Below are 23,389 nucleotides of genomic sequence, written 5' to 3' on the forward strand. Positions count from 1 at the left end.
CTGGCAGAATCCAACCAAACAATAGCAACAGCAGCAATGTGCATTTGCTCCTCCCTCACCCCATTAACCTTTAATGTGGGTCACTACTGTGTTTGTACAACACCTAGTAAAATGGGGTCCTGGTCTGTGACTTGAGCTCCTAGGCACTACAGAAGTACAAATAGTTAATAAAGACACTCAAGAAGGTTTTAAGGACAGCTGTTCCTGTAATATAGAATGCATAGACAGATGTGTGACGTTCTGCTTGGGGTACCCAGAATTGTGAGCCCGTGTTACTCCTTTCAGCATCAGCACGTGACAGTTTTTTGCTGCTCCTAAGTCATATGTGAATTCCATGACACACCAGCTTGTCTGCTTTGCCAGCAAACTCTTCAGGACTCCGTTAGTCCAAATCTTGCCTTTTCAGGTAACAATCAGTGAGCCCCAACTCCTGAGTTTCTCTTCAGTGCCCAGTCCCTCCTCACTGGACATTCACAGAAATCAAGTTAATTGCCTCCAAAGAGAGAGAACACACCACTCCGCCTGGCTAGCTGAGGACTCTCTCTCAAGTTTAATACACCACACAGAGATGTTTTTGTAACAAAACAAGAATGAACAACGAGAGTTCTGTGGCACTTTAAAGACTAACGAATTTAATATTTGCAGGCATAAGCTTTCGAGAGATTTCAGCTTTCTTCTTCAGATGCAGTAATACAGAAAATAGGTAACACAGAGGCATCTTATAGATGCACCTGGATATCTATACCTATTTTCTGTATTACTGCATCTGAAGAAGAGAGCTGAAGTCTCTCGAAAGCTTATGCCTGCAAATATTAAATTTGTTAGTCTTTAAAGTGCCACAGAACTCTTGTTGTTTTTGCTGTATACAGCAAAAATGCGGCTACCCCTCTGAGAATGAGTTTATTAAAAAAGAACCAAAATTAAAGTGATACTGAATATATGGTTTTGTATGGTTACAAACCAAAGAAAACACTCTTTCTAGTTACTAAAACTTAATTTCAGCAAGTTATAATTTTTGTGTAAGCAGATTTCTCATTTACAGCAAATTTCCAGCAATTCTTGCCTTCCAGGCCAAGAGGATCTAGCTTTCGTAGGCTCGCCAGGTGCTGTCCCCTATCGACACCCTAGGACGGTGAAGGATAACTAAAATGTGTCTTTGCTCCCCTTATGTTACTCACAGTCCATTGTCTGTCTTAGGAAGGTTACTTAGGGGGCCGATTCTGTCCCTGGGCGTGATTGTTAAATGGTCTTCTCCCCCTCTCTTTTAGCTTGAACGCTTTGTTTAGTTCAAGTGTAAATGTACTTCTGTTGTCCTTTGCCTGTAACCACGCCAGTCAGACAGGTAAATACACAGTACAAATGCCTCCCAAGTACATTTTAAGCTTATATTTCGAGCACATATATACAGCTCTTTTTGTATACACTCCACACGTACCCTGGTTCTGAAAAATCATTGTGTGATGTGTTATCAGTATATGATACCTTAGATGATACCTTTGAGAGATGTATGACAACAGTATGTTGGGGCAATGGGTATGTCAGGCCTGATGTAAGTTATAGTAGGGTGGGGGTGCTCTGCAAGTGGGTATTGAGGAGTTCCTGTGGTCACGCCCTCCCCTCTCATAATGCTGCAGGAGGGTCCTGGCCCTTGACTGAAGCACATAGGTGCTACAGTAATACAAATAAAAGTAAAGCACAAAATGGGGAATAACTAGTTAGCTGGTAGTGGTTCTGAAAAGGTTCTGGGGGTTATAGTGGATCACAAATTGAATGAATCAACAATGTGATGCAGTTGCAAAAAAGGCTAATACATTCTGGAGTGTATTAAGAGGAATGTCATATGTTAGAGGAGGTAATTGTCCCTTTCTACTCGACATTCGTGAGGCCTTAGCTGGAAGACTGTGTTCAATTCTGGGTGCCAGGTTTTAGGAAAGATGAGGACAAATTGGAGAGAGTCCAGAGGAGAGCAACAAAAATGGTAAAAGGTTTAGAAAATCCGACCTATGAGGAAAGGTTTAAAAAAAAATGGGGCATATTTAGTCTTGAGAAAAGAAGACTGAAAGAGGACCTGATAAATCTTCAAATATGTTAAGGGCTGTTATAAAGAGGATGGTAATCAATTGTTCTCCATGTTCACTGAAGGTAGAGCAAAAAGTAATGGCTTTATCTTTAGCAAGGTAGGTTTACATTTGATATTAGGAAAAACTTTCCAACTATAAAGGTGATTAAACTCTGGAGTAGTTGTGTTGGAATCCATCATTGCAGGTTTTAAAGAACAGATTGGACAAACACCTCCCGTGGATGGTGTATGTTTACATGTCCTGCCTCAGCGCAGTGGGATGGACTAAGTGATCTCTCAAGGTCCCTTGCAGACCTACATTTCTATGATTCTGTGTTCAGGATCTGAAGTGATAACTTCATCCAGATTAAATTCTCTTTGTAAAATTTCCTGGTTGTTGTTAATGAGGTGTCAGAGATTAGTATAACTGTGTGGATTGGATGAAATGCCAGGCATTGTTGAAAGAACATTAAATCATCTAGTGTAGTAAGTCCTGAAACAAAAACAGTAGCATTAGTTCAGCACGAATAATCTGCCCTTTCTTTGATATGATGTGTATTACTCTTGGGCCTGGCCAGGCTACTCATCAAACCTCCTCAGTTTATCAGAGCTACCTGGACAAGCGAGTAAAGTGAATATGCTTTGAGTCCAAAACATGTCCTAACACATGAGGAACAGCTGGCAGAGGGAACAAACCAGAGCAATCCAGAGAGGCAGACGTTCATACAAGGTATTGTGCTCTCTTTACATTTATTGAATTTTATTTCTGGTGTATATTTAAAATAGAAGGGGTTTACCGAGTCAGCATTACAAAATGCTGATGTTGAAAGGACATTGATAGCTGCCAGTAAAGAAATATGCCCACCATTTCCCAGAGATGAACAAAGCTGCAAATGGAGTCTAGAATATCTCCAGTGCCGTTTCATTCTCTGCCTAAAAACCCCCATGCTCTTGTGGAATAAGCAAACTTCCAATCCTGCTGCCTTTGCAGCCAATTTTGCTTTCCTTCTATAAGCTTCTAGCTGTCAGTATAGCTGATTTCATAAGGACAGAAATGGCAATCAAACCCATTTAACACTCTTATTTAAACTTATTAAAGCCGAATAAAACACTAGATTTATTAAGGCATTATGTTTTACTGGGAACCAAAGTCTCAGGCAGTAATAAAGTAACTGGTACATGAAGCCCAGACTTCCTCGTTGGCAGGCAGGATAAGGAAAGATATTCATCTCTGTTCTCTCTCCTTATAATAAAGACAACATTCATGGGCAGAAACAGCATATAAAAAGTATTAGGAATTTGGGAAAATTATGTTTTTGATTATTCTTTGTTCAGTTCCTAACTGTTTGCTTCTAAAAGCACCAAGCAATAATGAACACTTCTGAAACCAATGGCACATTTTAAAGAATACATTGTATTTTACTAGTGACTGCCCGAGGCTGACCTTACTGGTGGGAACTCTCAATTCTTTCAACTCCAGCACACAGCAGCATTCCAGTCCTGCAACATGCATAAATACCTGCTGCCAAATATAACAATCTCTGCTCTGCTTCTCCCACAGGCCAGAAAGGCACAGCTGTCTAGAAGGTGTTGAGAGCCCCCTTCCGTTGCAGCTGCTTACATTTCAGTGGAACAGAAAAGGAAAATTGCCAGACTTCCTTCTAATAACTTGAAGAGGGAAAAGCTGGTAAAGGACTAAATATTCAGCTGCAGATACACAAAACAGACAAGAGTGTAAAACTGCAGATATACAACTAATGACTTCATGAGTGTATGGACCAAGAGATGCAAATCAGAAGAGTCAGAAAGCCAGGCTCAACTTCTGAGGCAAATATTTGAGGCCCTTACTCTCACCATGAAAAAATGAAGAGTGAGAATTTACTCAAGAGTATTAATGTAGTGTCACCTTCCACCAGCCTCACTCTGGAATCTTTCATTGTAGTAGTGGTTTCTTTAATATCCACATTGTCTTTGTCTTATCTGTTATCCTACCCTGTACTCTTTCTTACTAACACTGTCTCCAATGACCTGATTCAATACCTGTTGCAATCAATGGAAAAACTCCCGTTGATTTAAATAAGCACTTGATCAGGCCCTAAGCCTATTGTATTCCTCAGAGCAGCAGCTTAGATATTATCCTAATGTAGGGTCAATCTTTCAAACTATATTATTTTCTCATCCCAAGTTGGGGGTCTGATTGTTTATTATACACTGTATTTTACAATATATCATGTTGTATGGTTTCCTAAAGAATGAGAAATAAAAACATTGATATCTAAAATGTTTCATGTCTTTAAACTTGAGACAGGTCAATTTGTCAAAAATTATAGCAGTTGTAAAAAATAAGCATTCCCACACTTAATCAGTATGGACATTATCCATATCCAAGAGGCAGGTATTCAAAGTGTGCAGATCTGTTTGTAGCCTGTGGCAGTTAAGGCTTGATTAGTTATTTTCTCTTCTTTCCCATTGCTTCTGTATTTGCAGAGAATGTTTTGCATCAGGTTAGCTTTCCTGTGTGTTAGGAATTGGAGGCTGCTGAGATGTATTAAGTTTGTCTTCAAATTAGTCTTTCTATCTGGAAAATCCTCCCCATTCTGTCATATATTGTTGTATAAATCACTGCATCCGAAAATGGCATTGGGACATACTCTGACAGTATCCTAACACTTCAAAAGGCATCTTATCTCCCCTTCAGCCTCATGAATGCATATTCAACCCTCAGTCAACTCTCTTGGAGGCAGTATTTAAAGGAGTGTCTTGCTCTTGAGATAATCCAAGTATAATTTCATTATCCAGGGAGTAAAGAATCACTGTGGTTGCACTCTATTAATTTTTTTTGGTGTGCCTGGTAGAAATAATGTCCCATCTGCTACAAGCTGGAGTTATTGAAACTCCATATGTCATGCACTTTCGCAGGCTAGCTAATGTAAATATCCAGGATGTGGCATTTGTGATCAACAAAGGCTTACAACACAGTGGATTTAGTACCCTTTATAGTTGATTTGTTTGGTTCTTTGTCTAGTAGATGGAGAATGGGCAATTGAGTTCCATCAGTAGGTCCATTGCAGTTGGGAAAACTTATTTACAGACACTTCTTACCTTAGACAAATGCTTACTAGCAAAAAGAGGCCTCTCTAGGATTTTATATGTTTCATTGCTTATCCCAAGTGCAGTAGCCTCTCCAATAAATTTGCATCTGAAAGATTTTCAGCAACTCACTTTAAGTTCTTAGTGCAGTCCTACAACCACTTAAGAGGCTGGACCAAGTCTCAAAATTAGCACTCAGCTTGGGCAGTTATGGTGGCCAGGATGTAAGCACAGAGACACTGATGTCAGGCTGCTCATCTTGGAGCATTGTCTCATACATAATGATTCAAAGATTGCAATCACACTTTCTTTGCTCTTCTAAATTCTCCCTATTGCTGTTTGGTTTTGTGTTATATTTTGACTTTTTTTTTTTTTTTTTTTTTTTTTTTTTTGAATGTTTGATATCCATTCCCTTACAGAATTGAAGGTAACTGTACATGGCTAACTCTGATATTCAGAGTTCACTGCGGCGGTATGAACTGGGGTGTGGGAATCTTGCAATAGCTATACAAAATTCCCAGAATGCTGCTAAGTATGAGGACAGCCACTTTGGTAAATATCCCAGATACCCTACGCTTAGCAAGCAGTACTACACGCTATGGGATAAAAGCTTCAGGAGTCCAAATGCCACCATCGCTGTCAGGCACATGGTGTGTGTATACACACACTATCATGGTTTTATCAAATGTTACTTTGTGGTTGCAGTGTTACAGAGGACAACAGTGAGTTTATGCAGTTGGATGTATTCCAGTTTTAACACAGCCTTGAGTAACTTTCCATATAATATATTTGAGAAGAAATTTGTACAAATGTGTTTTATAGGAAAAGTGAAAAATTCTGTTCTGCTAAACTGAAACTGAAACCAATTTTATTCTTGAATTTGTCACTCATTAAAGCAAGCTAAACAAGTGATGTACAGTTATCTGTTGGGTTGTTTAGTCCGAGCTAAAAATGTTGGCTAGCTTCTCAGGCTCATAATTTTAATTGCCACTTCTTTTGTTTCTAGGTTTTTATTATAAACTCTTCAAATATATTCCTCCTTGAACCCGCAAATGAAATTAAAACTCTTTTGGATGAGCACACGGATATGTGTAAACGCATTCTTAATATCTACCGTCACATGGTGGTGCAAGTAACAATGGACAAGAAGACTTGGTAAAAAGCTTGTGCTTTTTGTCTTTAAGATTTTTAATAAACTGGAGCAAATGTTTAAAACTTTGTAATACTCAGGAAATCCAATGGGATAGTGCCTACTAAGTGAGTCAATTTCTCTCAACAAGTTAATGTTTTAAGAGTGATGGGTATCTAGGTTTACTTAAAGTATCATTTTTCTGGAGTGGGGGTAAAAGATACACATGGATCCCCTTCCCACCCCTCCACCCCCCGTTCTTCCCTCTCCAAAAAAACCTTAAAAAAAACCTTGATAACTGTTACAACAGGCACATGTGGACACCTCCAGTCTAGCTGGAAGGGGGAATGCTTAGAGGAAGAGATAGAAATAGACACCTTCAGCACTAAAAGCCAGCTGTAGTGATGATGAGTGGAGCTGTGAGTCAAAGATAAGCGGCTCCTCCAGGGCTGCTGGCACCTTCTCTGAGTGGATGTCTCTGTTGGAGTGGGGCTAGCATGAAGGTAGGAGGTGTATACAAGTCCAGTAATTTAATTTAATGTTTAAAGGTCTGTGTTGGTCATGGTCTGCAACTTACTCTGGTTTCAGAATTTTTTCATGCAAAAGTCCACCCATGCTTTAACCAATTTCTTATTTTCTAGCAAGCCAGGTATATAGGGCAAAACCCATATCCAAAACTGAGCCATTTCTGTAGTATTTCTCTATTTCTTGAAGTGCCATTGCTCTAATGGAATATTAGAATGCCACCACGGTCTGCTGTGGCAGAGCGCAGTAGCAAATATTTAAATTCTAACTTCTTTCATTGTAATTTAAATTTCATTAAGTCCCTTACTGATGTCTCCAAAATCAGTCAGACTTGATTCTCAGCTATGTAGTGGAGACTTAGGAGTAAAATGGGAATCTTAACAAATTCCAAGAGATAATTTTTAACTGTAACTTCTTTACAGGCTTTATATAACTTTAAACAAACCCTCAACCAACTCAGTAATGTTGTGACTATGAAGACACCTGTTCCTCACCACTCTCTTTAAACCTGGTAGAGCATGTTTATAAAAGTTATCTTCTGCTATGACACCAATCCCCTGCAAAATACTCTCGCTTGGTGCTAAAGAAATTTGTGCAGGTTAGGATCAGAAATAGTGATCAACTTAAAAGTAACTGCTGCCATTTGGGACTTTTGAGAGTTGTGCTTCCTTGAAAGAGCAGATGGAAAGGCTTATGTGACACATGAAAGGCAATCCTGCAGGGGTTCCTCGTTGTGGCAATAAGGGGCAGGAGTGATAGACCTTTTAAAAATAGACGCACATTGGACTGTTTCTGACCCTTACACTTTGTATGTTTAAAAAATAAGTTTGTGTAAAGGAGAGAAACAAAGGCAGTGTCTCAGCCCAAATATATACTGAAAAAATAACTTAATTTAATATTGCTTTGCAGGGAACAGATGTTACTTGTGCTGCTTAGGGTCACAGAATCTGTACTGAAGATGCCATCCCAGGCTTTTCTGCAGTATCAAGGAAGAAAGAACTCCACTTTAGCAGGAAGACTTGCAGGACCTCTTTTCCAGGCAATTAAATATAAATTTAAAATGAGTTTAATTTTGACTATGAGGCCAGTTTCAACAAAAATAGTTGACATGTTTGTTACCTGCAGTGGTGTTGTAGCTGTGTCAGTCCCAGAATATTAGAGAGACAAGATGGGTGATATAATATCTTTCATTGGACCAACTTCAGTTGGTGAGAGAGACAAGCTTTTAAGCTTATATACAGCTTTCAGGATTGAATAAGAGCTCTGTATAAGCTCAAAAGCTTGTGTCTCACCAACAGAAGTTGGTCCAATAAAACATACCATCACCCACCTTGTCTCTTGATTTGTCATTTGTAAGACTAGAATTGAATATTAAACATATTGCCTAAATATTGAGACTACTGCATGTTAAAGGGCTAGTTGCATCTAATAACACCAGTATTATGTATAATAACATGCTGACAACTATTTTTCTGTTTTAAGTTGTCAGTCTCTGAAATATACTGTTTTGTACTTGGTTCATTTGTGTAAGTATGTATTGAAAGAGGAAGTTTCGTAGTAGTTAAGCCTTGAATAATAAGATTAGTAGCTTAGTTGCTCTGTTCATTTAGTTACAATGTATCTGTTTCCTATACTCTTTTCCTGTCTTCCCTAATGAGGTCTTCATATAATCAGGTGTTCTCACTAGTAGTCAGGCTGTATCTGTCCCTAAGCCTTCACCTCATTAAGTAGACATCACAGCTGTATTTTTTTGTACTGTTGAAATTATGGTACATCAGGACTCCAGTGTAGATTATTTATGGTGCTCTGGAAACTGGTGGATTATAAAATGAATGCAGTCATTTTCCTTAACAATGAAGACCAATTTCCTGGGCCACAAAAGATGGCACATGTTGTGAAAATGATAGATTTAGATGTATAAATTCCCTACAGTGAGGAGAGGGAGAATCTCCCATGTGGAAAGTTAGTGTTAATATGGTGCTGTATACTGGTCCTATGGATGCTAAATTTTAAGGGCATACATCTATATGGACTTATATGGGTTCATATAAGGTGACAGGCTAGAGTTATGAAGAGGCTACAATTAGAATTTAATAAGGTAGCTGTTACAATCTGGCCCGGTGCCCTTCTTGTGAGTTGCAGATAGTCCCAATCACTGGATCTTATATGCTTCTAAATCAGATGGGCCTGGGCAGAGACTAACTACTGTTCCTATCTCTGCATCTTTAAGGCACACTTCCAGGTTCAGACTTCTTGTCTGATACCTCTTACTTGGGACATAAGATGGCTGTTCAGCCACCCTAGACCCTGAAACCAAGTCCCTCAGACCTTCCAAGCCTACCACTAACTTACATATGCTCCCCCAGCATTCCACTGATGCTGTAGGCACTTGGGTTAAACTAGAAGCCCACTTTAGGGACAACATGGCAAGAAAGCAAGGAACATAGGCTCAGCAAAGGAGTTTGAACCACAATCATATTACTGTTAAAGCAGTTGAAAGTTACAGATCTTTGGAAAAATAGAAATCCTGAGTTGTACCCTTCCCTAGTCTGATCTCATCCCTTCTGTGCATCCAAGGCTTGTCAGCATTTCCAGCAGGGCAAAGTCCCTCAGGGCTTCTTTCCTGTACATGATGCATCCTGTTTTCATGTGGGAATGGTCAGACCCCTTCTTAAGTAGTTTGTCTTCTTTTACCGTGTGCTTAGCTGGAAAACTGCAGCCTCACTCTCTTCCCCTTGTAGGGTATGCCCCATCTGTGCAGAAAACACATTGTTCCATGGGGGTGAACCAGTAGTAGAGTCTCACATTGATCTTTTGATTGCTTCTCTGTGAATGGGGTCTGGAGCATCTCCAGATGCTTTTAAAAAAGAGAAGAAGCAAAATGCATGGGATGTAATCCAAACTAAACCAAATAGTATTACAAAACTAGGTTAAGATCTGAAGAGATCTTTTATGAATCAAACCAATTTGTTCCCACTGCTAAATGACCTAACATAGCACACACCTATGAGTGGGAACAAAAACATTCTAAACAAGGCTTAATTATTACATGAGCATTTATGTAAGATTTGTGTGAGGTAGAGATGGGTGAGGGGAGGGGGAGCACTGTGTGCATTATATGGACATTTCTGTGTCGGTCGGAAGTTGCTTTTGTTTTAGGCAGTGAAACCTGATGCTTCTCTGTTGCCTTATGTTAACAAGCCAACTATTGTCGTTTAAATTATTTATTCTTTTAGACTCTTATAGTAGCCTGGATCAAAGCAAATCTAAATGTGTATATCTCTCGAGACCTTTGGGATGATTTGTTGTCTGTAATGTCATCACTGACATATTGGGAAGAGCTGGCCACTGAGTGGTCACTGACTATGGAGACACTAACTAAAGTATTAGCTAGAAATCTCTACAGCCTAGACCTCAGTGACTTACCACTGGACAAATTAAGTGAGCAGAAACAGAAAAAGCACAAAGGCAAAGGTAAGACCTACTGCATTATATAATTTAATTATATAGGTCAAGCTGGGAAGATGAGGCATTAAGTCTTGGGAAGGGGGCCCTAGTGATATCTAATTAGCTATATCTGTCATCTGAAATGGGATAATTTTTGTGTTGTAGTTTATATTTTGTAAGTAAAAAAACCCACCACCTCCTAGCATAAGACCCAATCCTTTCAACAGCTATACACGTGTTTAACTTAATTTACATCCCAGCTACAACAGAACTAATCATGTAAGTAAAGTTACTCATATGTGTAAATGTTTGCTGGATTAAGCCCATAATTATATATTGTGGAGGGCTATTCCTTTCTCTTTTTCTCAGTTTGATGCTTACTGTTAACTAAATTACTTAATCGTAACGATTAATTTCTGATTAGTAATAGGGAATTATGTCCATTTTCTAGTAAAATTTGATAGATTTCTAGTAAATCTTAACTAGATTGTAAATCCATTGCTAGTATTATTCACTTTCTTAAAATTTTTAAAGTAAATGTATTACTGGAATATTGATTTTAAAATTGTAGCATGGGCTAGTAATTTGCATTAGAGAATCCCACTGAAGTTGATGAGAGTTTAGGTTTTGAGCCCACCTTGTTTAGTTTCAGTTGAGGTGTAAGCCACAGGGAAGGCTAGTTTTGGCAAAATTACTTGGATTGTAATGCCTATTTAAGAAAAAAGGAGGATCGTAATAATGCATTTGAATGTTGCAATTTTTTAAATCAGATTAGTGTTCAGTGTTATTGATATTCTATAAGATGTAGAAAATGTGCTATTTTACAATCCTGAATACATAAAGGAAGATAGTGTTGCCTAATGGGTAGACTCAGGAAACTTGGGTTCTCTTCCCAGCTCCACAACTGGCCTGCTGTGTGACTTTGGGCAAGTCACTTCACTTCTCTGTGCCTCAGTTTCCTCATTTGTAAAATAGGCGATAATGTTACTGACCTCCTTTGTAAAGCACTTTCACAACTGCTGATGAAAAGTGCTAAGTAAGAACTAGATATTAATTATATGTTGTGGAATTCTGTAATACAGATGCAATAGTTGTGGTTTTCTCCAGTCCACTTTTTATCTCTTAAAATCAGATTGGTAGAGGTGATAGTCCATTCAGAGCCAAGAGAAAGACACTTGCTATAACAATTCTGCATGTCATGAATGAGAGATGATGTATTCTGATGTTTGTTTCTCTCTTGGGAGAGGTAGACAGGAATGCTTCTGTATACTCTTACAATTAAATACATTTCATCCTCCACTTAAATGCTTCATTTCAGGTAGGGGTATCCTTGGAGCCCCAAGAAATCCCTGGTTACTTGGTATCGTGAGGACAGGATAAATACATCTTCCTTCTAAATTGGTCTCCAGATCACATTTTCTGTTCTCCCTGTCCTTCATAGCCTTCCCATCCCTGTTACCCATAGAGTGAGAAACTAAGATTGACTCACAAATTTGTATCTGTTCATGTCACCAGTGTTTGAAAGAGTCTGTTCTCTGATAAGAATGTGTGCAGTTAATTGAACATTTGCTTAAACATGTATTTTGAATCATGAAATAGTACTACATATGCATGAAAGCACGATTATTATATATCTTTTTCTGTATGCCGCCACAGACAAAAATAATTAGGAATGATGGAGATTTTTATCTGGAAGTGAATAGTCTTCATAGAGCTCCACTAAGAGTCATTTATATTAAATATGATTTCTGGAAGTGATTAGTCAGTTAGGTTTTTGGTTTTTTTTACAAGCTTCCTTAATGCTTCATATTTGGTCAGGGTAGGTGTACACACATCGGCAAATAGCAATGAGGAAATTGCTCGAACTATGGCAAGTTCTGCAAATATGATGTATTTTCAATTACTTTATTCCTCATCAAGCATCACTTTGGATTTTGTCGATAAACTCCAAAATATTTAATCTCTTTTCACTGAGGAAAACTAAACCACAACTTTCAGGCCTGGAGAACACTATGCTTTAGGTGACGGTGGCATATCTGGTACATATTGCTGCATTGTGGATCAGCACTCTGTGAGGACATACTTTATTGGTTGGTGATCCTTAGTTCATTTGTCTCTTGGAATACGAGTAACTTATTCAAATAGCTCCAGTAGCTACGGTAGCCAGACTCATGCCTGTTTCACTTATTTGAGGATTTATAAAATTTCCATTCAGAATTTCCTATTTTCTCTTTAAGATTGCTGCATTAGGATTTCACGTAAAGATCAATTTAATATTTTGCTCTGAGCCAGCAATGTTTTTTTTTCTTAGTTACTTACGTTGCCTGAATCTTTCCAGTGTATAATTATTTTCCAAAAAAATTAATTTAATACATTATTTTTAAATATCTTGCTTTGTGTGTCTCACTTCTAATAGGGACAATAAAAGATGAAATACAGTGCACTGCCATTTATCCAAATGGCCTGGGGGGCATCTGAATGTTTTGGATAAGTGGATATTCATATATATGGAAGTGTTACTACCTACAGTAGGGCTAGATGAGGGGACACTGTGGATGCGGATAAATAGGATTTTTGGATAAAGGGAGTTTGGGTAGCTGGAATTATACTTTATATTAAATGCTTTGGAAATAGAGGGAAAAAATTAATAACTGTGGATAGTTATCTTGTGTGCTCTTGATAATCTCACTTTTCTTGAGTTTATATATTGGAAATGTCGGAAAGAAACTATAACAGTAATTGCACTAGAGGCTTTGATCTAGTATGAACATTGTTCAATTGATGTTTGGGTAGGGCTCATAAATGTGGTTTTAAAAAATGTTAATATATTTTGTTCAGCTTCAGAAGTCACGTGCTTGGCATTATCGAAAATTTGTAAATTTGAAGCTGAGTGGATAATATTTGAAAAGGTGACTACAGCAATGGTCTAATATATGAACATTTCAGGTAACTAATTTAATAAAGTCATAATTATATTTTTGCAGGAGTTGGGCATGAGTTCCCAAAATCATCTGTTGATAAGTCCTTTTCTAGAGGTTGGAGCCGTGATCAGCCTGGACAGGCACCAATGAGACAGCGGAGTGCTACAACGACTGGATCTCCAGGGACAGAAAAGGCAAGAAGCATAGTACGGCAGAAAACAGTTGGTATGTATCTGTAAAAACTGAGATATGTGACATGAGGGGACCAGGGAAGAATTCAGAACTGAATATTTTTGTATCTACGTGGAGAACTTTTTCACAAATCTTTCCTGTGTAGTACTTAGTAATGTATGTAAATATATATTATGCAATCCTATGTGGTGTTTTTTGGGGTAAGTGAATCGCATTTGGTTACTTATATGTAGATTTTTAACAAATACAGGTCATGCAAATGATGTATTAATGCTTCTTAGTGATTTATCCAATTGTTTAGGCACAGTTTAGCTGTACTTAAAGAAACAAAACAAAACAAAAAAAACCCACCACCACCAACAAAACTGCTTTATGTGATAGAAGGAGGTGATGATGATGATAGGCCATCTCAAGAAAGATATGAATAGATGATTAATATGAGGCTTTTTAAGTAATGCTGTATGCATACATTTTGCACAAAGTATGCAATGGATTTCCAAGAGAGCAATGAATTGTGTGTTAAGTATGTGAAACAGTTGGTTTATTTAAGTACTTTGTATTCTTGGGTATATCCTAAAACCTCCAGTAACTATAAATAGTTCTGCACAGGTCTGTACCTAACTAACTTCCTGCAGTGATCAAATGTCACTACGTTATTGCTTGCAGACATTCTTTCCCCTGTTTTAAAAATGACTGGTGTTAGACTATGGTGCTAGTCCTCAATAGAGGACTCATTCACATTTGTATGACTTACTTCGAAAATGCAAATGTGACTTGGACTAAAACTTAGTTATGAGTTATCTTCTAGGATGATCTCAGTTGTTTTCTATTGCTTGAAGGAAAATTGCAGTTGTTTAACTTTAAAAAATTGTTTTTTAGAAATGCCTGTTGCTGTTTCACCATAATGGTAAATTATGTTAGTCTCATTTAGTGAGAGATGTAATTTTACTGATTCTGCCTAACAGCTGGTATGTTTTGATACAGTTTGAGATTCACGGAATGCATGTTAGCAATTGAATGTATAATAGACTTTCAGAAATACAAATATTTCTCCTCTTCCCCCAGCATTTCTGAAGCATAATTTTAATTTTTGAGTCCTAGTGGTTAAATTAACCAAGTTATTTTTCTTAAAAATATCTTATTTCACTGTTACTTTCTATTATTATTATTAATGGGACAGGGTCTGTTCTGGGTCCAGTGCTATTCAATGTTTTCATTAATGACTTGGATAATGGAGTGAAGAGTGTGTTAATAAAATTTGTGGATGACACCAAGCTGGAAGGATCTAACATTTTGGAGGACAGGATTAGAATTCAAAATAGCTGTGACACATAAGAGAATTGTTCTGAAAACAACAAAATGTAATTCAGTAAAGGCAAGTGCAAAGTACTGCACTTGTGAATTGAATATTTTTCTTCCTAACTACAAAATGGGGAATAAATGGCTAGGCAGTAGTACTCCTGAAAAGGATCCAGGAGTTTTAGTGGATTACAAATTGAACATGAATCAGCAATGTGCTGCAGTTGTGAAAAAGCTAATATTCTAGGGTGTATTAACAGGAGTATCATATGTAAGATGCAGGAGGTAATTGTCCCATTCTGCTCGGCACTGTTGAGTCTTCAGCTGGAGTACTGTGTCCAGTTCTGGGTGCCACACCTTGAGAGAGATGGACAAATTGGAGAGAGTCAACAAATATGATGAAAGACTTAGAAAATGTGACCTATAAGGGAAGCTTAAAAAAACTGGATTAGTTTAATCTTGAGGAAAGAAAACTGAGGGGGACCTGATAAGTCTTCAAATATGTTAAGGGCTGTTACAAAGAGGATGGTGATTCATTGTTCTCAGGTCCAATAAAGGCAGGAAAAGAAGTAAGGTGCTTAATTTGCAGCAAAGGAGATTTAGGTTAGATATTAGGAAAAGCTTTCTAACTAAAAGAGTAGTTAATAGGTTTCCAAGGGAGATTGTGGAATCCCTGTTATTAGAGGTTGTTAAGAACAGGTTAGACAAACACCTGTCCGGGAGGGTCTAGATATATTTTGGTTCTACCTCTGCACAGGGGCTGGACTATATCATCTCAACATTTCTGAGATTCTTGCTTATTTGTTGAATGGTAGCACCTAAAGCCTCCATCAGGACTGGGGATCCACTGTGCAGATGTGTAGAAGAACACAGTCTCTGATTCAAAAAGCTTTAAAACAACTTCAGATGTCTACTTTTCTCATGCATTCAAATACTAATCTGCATTTCCTATGTCTCATGCTGATAAATTGACAGCTTCTAATTTGACTAAGTATTCATTATGGTTCAGATATTTAAAATTGGCTCTCTAGTTTGTTTGCGATTACTCTCGCATGAATTTTCTGTTAACCTTCATTGCTTTATCAAGGTGATACAAAACTAAAGCTCCTGTTACATTTTTTCTCTCTCAAATTAACATTTCAAAAGGTAGATGTTGTATGCTATCAGTCCTCAATCACTGAAATGTATCCAGGTCAAGCTATATATTGACCTAATCAGTAACAAACTAATCTGATTTTACTCATTGTATCATATCTTCTGTTTTGCTTTTTTTCCCTCCAAACAATCCTATTACATGAAAGAATCTTAACAGGACACTTTTTAATTAATATAACCATATTTTTTAAAAACTCGTAAATCTTGTCCTGCATACATGGAAATATATTTTCTGTGCACGAATGTCTCAACACTAATATTACAGTTATAAGGTGCAAAGCCCAAAAATAATTGCCAGAGCCAGCCCCCACAAATCCCTATATATCTCTTTTAAAATTATGAAGTGATTCTCAGTCCTTTTATGAAGTATAGTGACATACTCCAAAATCCTTTTGGCTACTAATTTTATCATATATAATTACAATTTACTTTGTTTGGAATAAGTAATTGGATAATTTTAAAAATTGAACTCTGATATTACCTACATTTTTCTGCAAACTATTCACATCTTTAGCCAACTGTTACTGTACTTGACATACAGTAAATTAACTAAAATGATTGTTTCCTTCATCAGTTTTTAAATATAGAAAGTTAATGATTTCTAGTAGCCAGAGCTAAGTTTTAAGGCTTCTGCTGCTATTGGTGATGCCTAGGATTAGCAGTCGATTTGGTTTGAGAACATCGTTTCCCCCTCCTAACCTAAATACGTAAGGCTGGCTTTGGTGAGTTAATTGATCCCTGCCATATTTTAATCCTGTGCTTTATTTCCTTCTCCATCATAATCATAATTCTCATCAGGAGAGGAGAGAGAGACCAAGATCTTAACCCTATGCTAATATTTTAAAGCACTAGGAAGGCATTGCTTTGGTTTCTTATTCAAAATACATGGAACATAACAAATTTATTGTGACCCATGGTTGTAGTTGTGAGACCTTGGCCTAGGTGTAGAATAAATCTGTCCTCCACAGTATGTGGCTGTCCATATCCTCTTAAATTCTATATTGACTCTGCATTCCAGACCTAAATTCACATCTGTTTGGAGTCAGTCCTGAGATGTGTTGTATGATCTTTGATATTCAGTATATTTCCTTTGATTGTTGGTAATATACTCCTTATATATTTGAGTAGCGGGGAAGTGCATGTGGAATATTTTTATGGTAAGAAAAAGATGGGATTATTTTTCTATCTCTATGTTTTGTGTATATCTGTGCCACCCCTATTTTGAATCATCCTCATGCAGCACCCATTAGTTGCACACCAAGTTTTTGTGTATATGTTTGACTTGAGTAAAATTCACAGCTTCTCTGATATGCAGTGTGTACATTTATTAGCCTGATCTTATGTAAAGTATTTTTTCAAAAAGGGCCTTTTAACCTTGTATGCATATGGGTTGAAAAATCTTTGTTGGGGTAGAGTCCAGGATTCATAGCATAAGCAGCAGATTCTGATGCTCGAGGTATATTATTACATTAGAAATCCACTAATCATTATTAAACTTGTCTGCAAGAACAATAATGAATTATGTGAGTTAGTTACTGACACACCTCTTAGGTGACAATGTGGCTACAAATAATCAATAGGCCAAGGTAAAATGTTGTGTGTTGGTAGTCCATCCCTGCTGCTGCTGCTGATGATGATATTTTTGCAGTTCTCATCTATGGCTACACATGACTCTGAAGTGTGAACCCTAATGCACAGAGTCAGCCGCACTGAGGGCATGGGAAGTCCGTATCTATGATGTTTGATGATACAGCTCTGTGTCCCCTTTCACGTGCAGTCTGGAGACAATTTCATCGATCCTGCTCAAACCTGTTACATGCTGATCTTGTCAGAGACGGCCAGTGAGTCCTGTTCTGAGGCACTTGCTCGAGTTCTTTGAAATTGATGCCATCCCAGTGAAGACTACTCTTCAGGTTATCTTTGAAGTGCTTATACAGATAACCCTTCTTTCTTTTGCCCTGCCTCAGCTCCCCATACAAGATCTGTTTTGGGAGACTGTGGGCTACCATTCTGATGACATGTCCAGTCTACCTAAGTTGTGCTCTCAATAGCATTTCCTCAATGCTGGTTGGTTGCTCTCTCAAGGACCTTAATATTGGTCACTCTGTCCTGCCAGCAAATGCTCATTATTGAACGGAGGTAGCACATGTGGAATTTCTCAATCTATTTAATGTGCCATCTATAAAGAGTGCATGTCTCAGATCCATATAGGAGAGATGTTAGAACCACTGCACAGTAGGTCTTCAATTTGGTAGAGAGATGAATGTTATGTTGGTTAAGGGATGTTTGTTCGGAGTTGGCCAAGGGCCTGGCTAGCGTTACTGCTTCTGGAAGCAATTTCCTTATCCAGGGAACAGTCACTCAAGATGGTGCTGCCCAAATACTTGAACTGATCCACATTTTTCAGCTGTATGCCTTGGATGAAGATGGCTGCTGCAGGGCTTTGGAATGAGGTACTGGTTGGAACAAGACCTCTGTCCTTCCGAGATTGATGGTGAGGCCAAACAGCTGGGATGCTTCAGAAAACCTGTCAACGATGACCTGAGGGTCGTCATGTATATGGGCCATCAAGGCGCAGTTTGTAGTGGATATATATCCCCTGATTCAAGTCCCTTATGGCATGGCTGAGGACACAAAGAACAAATTGAATAACATTGGAGCAAGTATTCAGCCTTGCTTCACTCCATTCGAGATTTTGAATGTGTCAGAAGAGTCACTATTGGAGAGCACTTGCACTGTCATCTGGTTATGGAACAGATGGATGATTTTGTATGAACCTGATTGGGCAGCCCAGATTATGTAGAATAGCACATAGACACAGTCTGTTGACTGTAGCAAAAGCTTTAGTCAAGTTGATGAAGACTGCATACAGGTCCATGTTCTGCTCTAAACATTTTTCTTGGACTTGTCTTATGACAAAAATCATGTCCATAGTACTATGAGCTGGTCTGAAACCACACTGTGCTTCTGGCATATTCTCCACAGATACGTTTGCAATTAATCTGTTTAGTAGAATGTGGGCTAGTATTTTCTGTGCTGTACAGAGGAGAGAAATGCCTCTGTAGTTTCCACAGTCAGCTTTGCTGCCTTTGTTTTTGAACAGTGATAGTATAGCAGCATCTTTGAAGTATTATGGCATTTCTTCCTCCCAAATGCTACTCAAGATGTTGTGAAACACCTTGATAGCCTTTGGGCCTGCTACTTTGTACAGTTCTGCTGGAATACCATCCTTTCCAGATGCTTTGTCAGAGTTGAATTGTTTGATGGCTTTCATGAGCTCTTCAACTGATGGAGGGAGATCAAGATCCTCTTTGATGTGTTTCTTAGGTAATTGTTCAAGGACACGCCGATGGACTGTGGATGGTTTGTTGAGCAGACTATTAAAGTGTTCAGCCCATCTTTGTATGATATCCTCCTTGTCTTTCATGAGGGTATGCTATCTACTGATTTCAGGAGAACTGGTTCAGATTTAGATGGTCTATAGACAACTTTGAGGTCAGGGGAAAATAGGCATACAGCAACATTTATGGTGTATCCATTCTACCTCTTTCACTCCCCACTCCCACCCCCAAATCATAATCTTGAAGAGAATAAATATTTTTAATTAATGTATTTAGATGGAGAGAAAAATGAGCAAGACTCTTCCTTGTGAACTTTCAGAATTGTCTGGTGCAATTTATGTAAAAAGTCCTTCTACACAACCTTAACTCATTTGAAAATCTCAAATCCTGGTAATAAGACTCCCCTTCCTGGACTATTGATACTAGTATAGCACATCTTATTTAAATTAAAATAATTTTAAAATTTGAACTGGGTTGGCTAATGTTTTTCACAACACCTCATAGGTAGTTGTCTTAATATTGATTTGCATTTATATCTTAAAAAGGAAGTTTAAATTTCCATCATTTTAATTGCAAATGTGCTGGACTGTTCAGAAGGCTGTGGAGGTGAGGAGACAAGCTCCTGATTACAAGGAACACTTCATTTTAAGATTTGTGTTAGGTCTAGTGTCTAATAATAAAGTTAAGCTACAGAGCATGTACCAAAAAGATCTTCTAATATCCATGTTCATTTGATTTATTTTAAGATACACGATAATGCATGCTATGCATCTAATAATAGAATATGGCCCATATTTTAATGCTATAGATTTTGAAAATAAAGGGAAGCTGCAGCTTTGCACATACTGTTACTTTTAGACTTTGCAGCAAAGCTACTTCTAGTCAGTTTCTCATAAATGGAGGGCTTGTCTATACAATACTGAGTTGTTGCGAATCAACCCTAGCTTGCCATACACTAGCTTGCCATACACTGACTATCTGTGTGGACCCTGATGATGTGCACTAACAGTTCCCTAGTGCATTTTGATCTATCCAGGACTTTGAAAGTACACAAATGAACTGACAGTAATGGACACTTAGTATGCAGTGGGCTAATGCATGATAGAGTCATACCCTAGCTTGCCTCCAGCTAAATGTTTGTGTAGAGAAGCCCTACGTTTAATAGAAGTGTTTTGATTTAAACCTGTCTTACCAGACTTTTTTCAAAGTGCTTTTAGAATTGCCTAATCTCTACACGCTGCTCATCCGATGTGTTTCCTGCTCCACATACATTGACTCACCATTTTTCCTGCATGCTCCTAAGTTATAGGCATCCCTTTAATTGGAGTGATAAGTGTGGTGTGCCCAGTTTCAACTTGTACCACCTCCATGTACTTCTGATTCCCATGCAGAATAGGAGCCCTAGATTTTATTAAAAATACATATTTCAAGATATTTTGAAGACATATACAACTGAGTAACAAGTCTGATTAGTAAATACAATATCTACAAGCTTTATTTTTTTTAAAAAAGGCTCTGAAATTCCCATGAAAGAAAAAATGTCTGTGTGTAATGGTTTTTTAATTTAATTAAGATTTCCATCATGAAAATGTGAAGGAGAAAATTACTGCAAGATCATGAATTCTATCTTTATAAGCTTAAATTATACTGACAAATAAATTGTAATAGCTGTTCTTGCTGATATAAATAGAAACAAACAAATTATCCAAGGAATTGGTTAAAAGATTATTGCGAATATGGCAAATATAATTCTTATCCTGCAAGTAATCCTAATGTAAGTAATCCCACCAAATGGTGGATTGACTTAAAGTGATTTAACTCACTAATTTAAAATCAGACAGCAGGAATCCTTGATTTAAATAATCAGTTTTACTCTCATTTACATTTGTAGTTTTTAGTTATTTTCCTGAACAGAGGTTGATTCTCATTGCTTGGTATCCAATAAAACGTGATGATTAGCAATGAAAACATATAGCCTTTACACTAAATTTGGTACTTTTTTGATAACCAGGAGGAAACACTACATATATACGTATTTATTTAAGCGTAACAAACATTTATTCAGGCTCCTAATTTTTGCATTTTTTAAAATTGTTAGAAAATTGTGAATTTCACATTTCTGATTTACTGGTTGGTTGGTTTTTACTCGTGATTTGTGTCAAGCTACATTTGGATGGAAATTGGAATTAAAATAAGAATGCATGAAAACTGCAATTCAAAAGAGTTTATTAGTTAACTAAGATGAAACTAAATGAACTGGATATACAAGGAAAAAAACTGAATTCATCAAACATGTTTTTCATTTAAAACTAACTAATTCATTAGACAAACAAAATATTCTGTTTGTAGTTAGCATATTGAACTGGTTGTTTCTGGTCACCGTGTTCACTATGTTCTTCAAGATTTTAGAACTAGTAGATCTCATCCTTTCACACACCTCGTTTTTATTCATAAATTAAAAGAGGAAAACAAGCTTTCCAGCTTTTTCAGCTCTCACTTGATTTCTCAACTTTGAACTTGTCATTGAATTGAGCTAGTTGAATGAACTGAGGTGAAGAAAATATTCGTACCTAGGAAGATTTATCAAATATCCATTTATCTTCAGAACGTAGTATTGAAATTTTCTCTACAAATAAGAAATTGTTAATCAACTTCAACTACTTTATTTTTATGTGAAACTATTTTATTATTATTATAGTAGTACGGTGTATATTAAACTGAATCTCTGCTGACAAAAATAATTTTCTTTTAGTATTGGAAACTTTGAATTGAATTGAAAATTGTTGGTTTATTTCAAAATCAGGATACTCTTGTTCAACAATAAAAGAAGCTAGTCTACAAAAGTATAAATATAGTGTTTTTTTTAGTTTATAGTTATTTTTTAGATTAAAATTGCACAAGTTATGATTGCTTTTGGAATGGTGTTGAACTTGCTGATTTTTCAACCCCTGATGCAGTGGAAAATATTGCTATTTAATTAGTTTATCAATTTTGGATGGAAAATAATTGTAACCGTCAACTACAGGCATTATTGCTGCTTTACATAAAAGGTTTAAAACTCAAAATGTCTTGTGTCCACTGATTTTTTTTCTTTCTTACAGCTCTGCCAATATCTGCCGTGCTGAAATGTTTTAATTTTTAAATTTTTTCTTTTTATCTTTGTTTTCTCTGTTGCTGCTTTTTCTGTGACACAAGCCTTTCATTATAGTCACTCTTCTTTTTTTCCTTCCCCACTTCTTTCTTTTCCTTTTTTGAAGCCATGAGAAGCCGATCCATTGGTGAATGTGCTCTGCCATCGGCCTATATACGCAGTGCTAAAAGTGCTCCTGTTCTGATCCATACTTCCAAACCCTTCCTGCCTGATATTGTTCTCACTCCCCTTTCTGATGAGCTTTCAGGTAGTGCCACCTCTGCTAATTTCTGCACCCCCTTTATCACTTTTTAATCCTTCTGCTTTCAAACTCTGCTAAATCAATAAATTCTTCAAAGTGAAATATAACTGGGGAGGGGGGGAGGAGAAGGGAAGAGATGAAGAATATACATTTTGAGTGATGTGAAATATCATGCTATATATTTGCAACCCATTCTGGAACTGTTAGAAGTTAGTGCTGTGCCAATTATTATTATTATTGTGAAAATAATGGAACTTTTCTGCTTTTTTAGTTTATTCAATAATGGTAATTTAACATACATATGCTGGGGAATAGAATTGATCTAAAGTTTTATTTGGGATGGAGGGGAAAGGAGAGGGAAAAGAGGTGCAGATTTAATTGGATTTACTTGTCTTAGGCATTCTTTCAACATAAGGATTTTTGAGCATGTTGTCCACATTGTATTTATTGCCCTTGCCAACAATTTGGCAACTGTAATAGAAAAGTAATTTGTGATTGCATATCTATAAAGAGATTCTGCAGTGTGCCTGCCTTCTTTAAAATATATCCAAAGTAGAAAACACATAGTTTAAAAAAAACCCAAAAAAACACCACCACCTGTTTGGGGATTTCTGTTCAGAGCTGGAGTTTTCTGAAAACATGGTTGGTGCTGCAGGATGGTTGGCTGGAAGTTTGACAATTGCTTCCTCTTGAGAATTTTTTTTTCAACAAGTAAGTACATTTTAGAATTAGCACAAACAAGTTTTAAAAGTAACTAGCTTTTTGTGCAAAATGTGTTGGTTTTTCCCCCCCCCACTGTTTTGTAAGAACCTTCATTAAGCTGTTAGTTTCTGTTCTGC

At 37.2% G+C, this 23,389-nt stretch overlaps 1 protein-coding gene across 7 annotated transcripts in view; it reads left to right on the plus strand.

Annotated features, from left to right (window-relative positions):
* Positions 1-23,389, plus strand: part of RALGAPA1 (Ral GTPase activating protein catalytic subunit alpha 1) — a 228,097-nt gene that overhangs the window by 42,114 nt on the left and 162,594 nt on the right. For 5 of the 7 annotated variants that reach the window (XM_067533936.1, XM_067533961.1, XM_067533944.1 and 2 more), the window contains exons 13-16: positions 6,156-6,304; positions 7,713-7,842; positions 10,040-10,277; positions 13,235-13,396. In XM_067533936.1, the coding sequence (XP_067390037.1) occupies positions 6,156-6,304; positions 7,713-7,842; positions 10,040-10,277; positions 13,235-13,396 (679 nt within the window). Of the gene's footprint in view, positions 1-6,155; positions 6,305-7,712; positions 7,843-10,039; positions 10,278-13,234; positions 13,397-22,415; positions 22,557-23,389 lie in introns of all 7 variants that reach the window. The other 2 variants (XM_067533981.1, XM_067533991.1) reach the window with 1 other exon arrangement.

Source organism: Emydura macquarii, unplaced genomic scaffold (assembly GCF_026122565.2).
Source record: "Emydura macquarii macquarii isolate MOO-44397 ecotype Brisbane River unplaced genomic scaffold, CSIRO-AGI_Emac_v2 contig_374, whole genome shotgun sequence".
NCBI classification, from domain to species: domain Eukaryota; kingdom Metazoa; phylum Chordata; order Testudines; family Chelidae; genus Emydura; species Emydura macquarii.